Source organism: Ipomoea triloba, chromosome 1 (assembly GCF_003576645.1).
Source record: "Ipomoea triloba cultivar NCNSP0323 chromosome 1, ASM357664v1".
Lineage (NCBI taxonomy): Eukaryota > Viridiplantae > Streptophyta > Magnoliopsida > Solanales > Convolvulaceae > Ipomoea > Ipomoea triloba.
Window position 1 is genome coordinate 17,421,592 of NC_044916.1, and position 6,664 is coordinate 17,428,255.

Genomic DNA, 6,664 nt, shown 5'->3' on the forward strand with positions numbered 1-6,664 from the left:
ATAGGGCTTTATGTAATGTTGAATGGAGGCAATGTTTCCCCGATGCCTCTGTTTCGCACCTCCCTCGTATCTCTTCGGACCATGTTCCGCTTTTACTCAGGGTTGCGACTCGGGATAGAAAATGTGCGCGATCTTCATTTAAATTTCAGGCAGCTTGGTTCACAAACAAGACTCTCATGATGTCGTGTATAGCACGTGGAATATAACTCGCGATTTTAGCGATAATATTGCCCGAATGCAAACTGCGTTAATTTCTTGGAATAAGAATGTTTTTGGCAACATTCATCATCGCAAGCGTCACATTTTGGCTCTTCTGGGCGGAGTTCAGCGCCGTCTTTCCATTTCTTATCATGGTGGTCTAGCCAAACATGAGAGAAAGTTAATGGGCGAATACCATGATATTCTCCATCAAGAAGAGCTTTTGTGGTTCCAAAGATCCCGGGAGGACTGGATCGCCTCGGGGGATAGGAATACAGCATACTATCATGCTGCCACGACCATTCGAAAAAATTGTAACACAATCACGAGTCTGTAGGATAACTGTGGTAACTGGATTTCAAATTTGGATACTCTTAAAGATCATGTGCGTAATTATTTTGTTTGTTTATTTTCACAAGATGTTGCTCCCTCTCAGTGTGTTTTGAGGGAGAATTCCCTCTACTCACCCAGGATGATTGGCATGGATTCAACATGGCTCCCACCAAGGAGGAGGTTCATGCTGCTCTTTCTGACATGACCCCGTTTAAAGCTCTAGGACCAAACGGATTTCATGCAGCTTTTTATCAACGCATGTGGGGTGTCATGGGAGATAGCCTCTTTACTCTCGTGAAGAATGCGTTTGAGTCTGGTACCTTACCCGAAGGCCTAAATGATACCCTTGTGGCCCTCATTCCGAAGGTCAACAACCCCGAGACTGTCAAACAGTTTAGGCCTATTAGCCTTTGCAACGTGAGTTACAAGTTGATAAGAAAAACTATCACTAATCGTTTGAAGGGATTGCTTCCTAAAATTGTGGGGCCGTTTCAAAGCTCTTTCGTTCTTGGTAGGCAAATTTCAGACAACATGCTCATTTACCAAGAGGCTATGCATACTATGCGTACAAAGAAGGGTCGGTGTGGGTATATGGCTATCAAACTTGATCTCGAAAAAGTATATGACCGTCTTTCTTGGAATTTTATTGAAATAACACTTAAGGATATCGGTTTCAGCCCATCTTGGGTCACGCTGCTGATGAACTGCATTCGGTCACCTAGAATGTCAATCATCTGGAACGGAGATCGCTTGCAACAATTCTGCCCTCAAAGAGGGGTTCGCCAAGGTGATGCGATGTCTCCGACCATCTTTGTGTTGTGCCTTGAAAAGCTTAGTCAAATGATATCGCTCAAGGTTGAGTCAGGGGATTGGAAAGGCATTCGGTTATCGCTGGAAAGCCTGATCCTCTCGCATCTTTGCTTTGTGGATGACATGGTCTTATTTTCAGAAGCTTTCATTGATCAGGTTGAGACGATTCGGGATAGTTTACACCGGTTTTGTGAGGCTTCCGGCCAAAAGATAAGCTTAGCCAAGTCTCAGATTTTCTTTTCAAAGAATGTTAATCCAGATCTCGCTAACGACATTGCCAGTAGTTTGCAAGTCGCAAGGACTGATGATCTAGGTAACTACCTGGGGGTGCCATCTTTTCATGGTCGCGTGACTTTCCAAACGTTCACTAAATTGATTGAACAAATCAATGGGCGGTTGGAAGGGTGGAAGACAAAGATGTTATCCATGGCGGGAAGGGTCACCCTTGCTAAATCCGTGCTTAATACCATCCCAACTTATACTATGCAGACCTCTGTGTTGCCTATAAGTGTTTGCCTTGATATTGAGAAACGCATCAGACGATTCATTTGGGGAAGTGAAGGTCCAGAGAATAGAAATAAACTCAATCTCGTAAAATGGGATGTCATCACTAGTCCGAAGGTCTCTAGGGGTCTTGGAATATTCAAACTCCAAGATCTTAATAATGCCTACATGGCAAAACTCGGTTGGCGTCTTCATAATGAGCGTGACAGCCTTTGGGCGAGGATTATGGCCACTAAGTATGCTAATCCAGGGAGGAGGCAAGCTCCTTCGAGGGGTCATGCAAATGTTTCTAATGCATGGAAGGGCATGTTGGCGGCTCGCCACATCGTCAAGAAAGGGAAAATATGTCTAGTGCGGAATGGTAAGACCACCAAGTTCTGGATGGATAAATGGATAGATTCCCATCCATTACGCGTGTATCTTTGCTCCCAGTTGAGTCTCCCAGAGCTTTATGCTACTGCTGATGAATATTGGGATGATGGGCACGACTGGAAATGGGATAAATTATTGGATGCGGAAGCGTGGGGTGTGCTCCAAGGCTTGCGAATAGCTCATTAGATGGGGATTCAGAAACTCATTGTGGAATGCGATTCGAACACGACCGTCAACCAATTGCGAGGCTTTCAAAAACAGAGACATTATAATAACATTGTTAGTCGTTGTATTACTGAGATGGCAAGGTTTTGCACTATCGATTTACACCATATTTATAGGGAGCAAAATAGGCTTGCCGACGCCTTAGCTAAACGTGCTCTCTCGAATCAAACTGGGATAGAGCTGCTGGATGAAGCTCCAAGTGGGCTGCGGGCAATGCTGAACGAGGATCGTATTGGAGCTAGATTTAGTAGGAGTGTTCCTCTTAATGGAGGGGGTTTAGTTTTGCGTAACTAGCTTTGTTGGGTTTTCCCCTCTCTTTTTTTTTTTTTAAAAAAAAAAAGATCATCCCCAACAAGGGTATTTTAGTGAGTATTTTCTAATTTTTTTCGTAGTTGGATGAGAGAGGAGATATATGGTTTTTGTATTAAGGCATTTCTTGCCCAAGGAAAAAAATAGGAGAAAGGGTTAGAGGGGAGGGGAGTAACATTCTGTAGAGAGAATGTTTTCTCCAGAGATGCGGGGGAAGTAGGGTTAGATGCGTTCAGGAACACACCATTGGCCTACGTTCATGCCTACACGCGCCCATGATGGTGGGAGAAAATTGTTTTCCACCATCACTGCTTAAATAAAAAAAAGTTGAAATGCCTTAATAGTCAAAATCATTGAGGTTGAAATAATTTTTTAAAAATAATTTATTCTTCAATATTTTTTTAAAAAACTCATTTGCCTCGTTGAGGCTAAAATAATATTTTTAATTATATATATATCCTAAACTCTTAAATTTTCTTTACATTTTTATTTGTTCTCAAAATTTCTCAAAATTTTACTTCCTCTCACATCTTTTATTTTAAAGTGATGTTATTTGTTTCAATTTAATTTTTAAATTAAAATTTATTTATTCTTTTATTTAAAATTTGAAAGTGTAATTATAAATTTGATATTAAAACTATATTAAATTGAATAAAGTAATAAATGATGTGGAGGAGTGAGGCCCACAAGATATGAAGAAAATGGTAGAAAAATTGGAGAGAAAATAAAGAAAGATATTAAATGGTGAGGTAGAAGAATTATGTAACAAACCCGAATTCTAATACTAGAGTCTAGGTTAATTATAAGTTTACGCAGTAGAAATAGATAGAAAGATACTAATTAATACAGAGTTTAAAGTCTAAAACTCAAAAGCATCGCACGGCGAGTGTTACCGCCGCAACTACCCAAACCCGGGTAGCTGCTACGGACCCAGATGTCTAGCATCAATACAAAATATAAGTACTAGAGGGCCGAGTCAAAAGTCTATGAAGTCAAACTCAGAATAAACTATATCACGAGGGAGTACAACTAGGGGACTACTAAAAAGGTAGATCTATCAACTACTAAAACTACCGTCGCCCTCATCATGCATCCACATGACCTGAGTAAGGGGAAAATATATACCAAAAAATAGGGAAAATAGATAGTTAGCATAAAATGCTAAGTATGAACCACTCAGCCCTGTAAAATATATACATTTATATTGATTTAGAAAATATGGAGCTTTGTAGTTAAAAACGATTTGAGTAAGGGGTTTTAGAAATATTTGGCTGAGTACACACCTAACTCAATTATGACATCACATAATGGCCAAATAAAAGATTACAAGAGCATAACATCAGAGATATGTATATAAGCATAGAGTAGTAATAGTATATATACATCATACGGCTTCCAATATATATAGCATATACCATCAACTCAAGAGATTGCATAGATAAGTATAGGTTTATAGCTTAAGCATATCATAATAATTATATAGAGTCATGCTATTCCATATCATCATATATATCAAGTATATAAGTAAAATAATCACGTTTAGTAATAATATTGAGGAAACTAAGTCTCAACAAGGGGATGAAGGGATCATCACCGTAGTGATGTCCAAGAGGAAACAACTACCCTCTTCTGGACCCAAAACTACTCCCATTCAATCTCATCAACGGGAAGAAGAGATCATCACTTCAGCGATATCCAACAAGCAACAATAATTTCTATATTGAACACAAAACTACTCCCGTGGGAACAGGACTGCTAACTTAAGTGTGCATACCCCCTAACTGGGATTCCAAGCCCAGCAAGTAGTAACCCCATCCCTAGCAACCTAGGATGATTTCTACCATGCTACTCGCACATAAATATCCAATATCCAGGATGATTTCTATCGGATACAATTTCTAGCGATAGGATCACAACCCAAATCGCGTCCTCCAAAATAGCTTTTTATATATATATATATATATGTACACATATACATGTATATATATATGTGTATATATATACACATATATACTTAGGTGAGAACATAAGCTTAGGTGTGAACGTGTGGTTTAATGAACGCCACTCAATTTACTAATTGCACAGCCTGGATTAAAGCTGTGCAGCGGCTTAAGTTTTGGGATTTGGGGAATTTTTTGAGGAGATAATATATTTAGTGGGGGCAAATTTGTAAAAGATGTGTGCGGGAGGGAAGTTGAATATCAGTGCAGTCCTATTCCCATAAGAAGTCCAAGAATTCAGCTTTTTAAACTAAGGTGGAAAACAGCCCCATTGACGAATACGAATTCTACATCGAACTACGGTGCTACTCTAAGGGAGTCGAACGAGATGGCCAGTGGCTCGCGTGTTCAGAGTTCAGCTAGGAGTATCTCCGGCGGTGACGGCGGCATAGGTGCATTGTGTTTTTGCGTTTAATTATTTCATGTTTTGTTTCAATTTACAGTGGCCATTGTGCAGTTTGGTTGTGCATGAATAGCTTTAATGTAAAACATTCTAGTTACAGTGCGCATTTATTCATTTTTTTTAATTCTGGTTTTATTTCTTAAATTGCTAGCAGTGTAAATTTTGGAGTATGGCTTTTTATTCCCCTTTTTTTAATAATAATTTTGAAAATGTGTGAATAAGATGAAGGAAAAGATGAGTAATATGAAATATAGTTTCATTTTTTTAATTCTGGTTTTATTTTTTAAATTGCTAGCAGTGTAAATTTTGGAGTATGGCTTCCCCCCCCCCCCCCTTTTTTAATAATAATTTTGAAAATGTGTGAATAAGATGAAGGAAAAGTTGAGTAATATGAAATATAGTTCTAGAGATCAAATTTTGGAGGAAGTGGATTTCTGCATGCTTAGCCTAGAAGCAAAAACTAATTTAGTCATTGCGTTTGTATGCACAAAGTTGTGGCGATTGTTTGGTTATTGAGTCTGTATCAAAGAAGTTGTGCGCATAAATAGAGCAGTGACTGTATGTGTGCAGGGGGTTGGGGTATTTTTTGTTTTATCTTTTGTTTAAACTGTTTAGTTGCGTCGGTTTGGGTGTTTTGGGGGTTTTGATTGGCCGTTGTGAGTGGTTACTGCTTACGGGTGCATGTTTATTTTGGGTTCGATGGGCAATAGTGGTTATACTATTGTGCAGTTGGTGTTGATCTAACTTTATTGGCCTTTCTTTTTGGCTGGTAAAGATTCTAAGTTGTATGTATGTTTTAATTTAGCCGGTGTGGACGGAACTGTGCCCAAAAACTCTAGAAGACATTGATGGTATGAGTACGAGGGGCTAGGGCGGTGAGTTTTTTTTTCTCCCCTTACTTAAATTGAGTGGTTAACTCGGAATGGGTGCATGGGAGGGTTTTCATGTGCAGATGGGGTGGTAAGTGTTGACGCCTACTGATTTTTTATGCTAGGTTCAAAACGACCGCGCGAGCAAGAGGTGTCCGGAGAAGGTGTTGTTACTAGGTCTGGCCATAGTGCAAGGGTGGCTACTAGGACCTCCGACAGTAGAACGACGCTGGTTCCAAAGGTGGTTGTAACAGACAACACCAAGCGTGCACTTATCGCAGCTGAGATAGCTAGGTCTTCATCTTTTAACACGCGGTGCCCCGCTCGGGACCTTGTTCCTGCTATGAAAGAGTTCAATGCCCGTCAAAGACAAGCAGTACATGATATTGGTATGACGGGAGTTTTAGGTCTTGAGATTACAGACACATCGCTGACGTTGGGACGATGGCTTGTTAGTAACTTCAAGCCGGTGGATTGTTCATTACAACTTGGACCTGGAAAAATTGTGGAGATCACAAGGGAAGACGTTGCTACTACCGTTGGTCTACCATTAGGTACAAGAGAGATTGTGTGCAGGCCTAGCCAGAAGGTGGGTAAAGAGTTGCGAGATTGGCGGGCGGAAATGGGAAAGAGGGATTGTA

At 40.1% G+C, this 6,664-nt stretch overlaps 1 protein-coding gene across 1 annotated transcript in view; it reads left to right on the plus strand.

Moving 5' to 3' along the window:
• LOC116007017 overlaps nucleotides 1-2,403 on the plus strand; it is a 3,926-nt gene extending 1,523 nt beyond the window's left edge. The window contains exons 5-7 of the mRNA XM_031247619.1: nucleotides 1-12; nucleotides 150-512; nucleotides 635-2,403. The exon at nucleotides 1-12 is cut by the window's left edge and continues 316 nt beyond it. Of these exons, the coding sequence (XP_031103479.1) occupies nucleotides 1-12; nucleotides 150-512; nucleotides 635-2,403 (2,144 nt within the window). The remainder of the gene's footprint in view (nucleotides 13-149; nucleotides 513-634) is intronic.
• The last annotated feature ends 4,261 nt before the right edge of the window (nucleotides 2,404-6,664 follow it).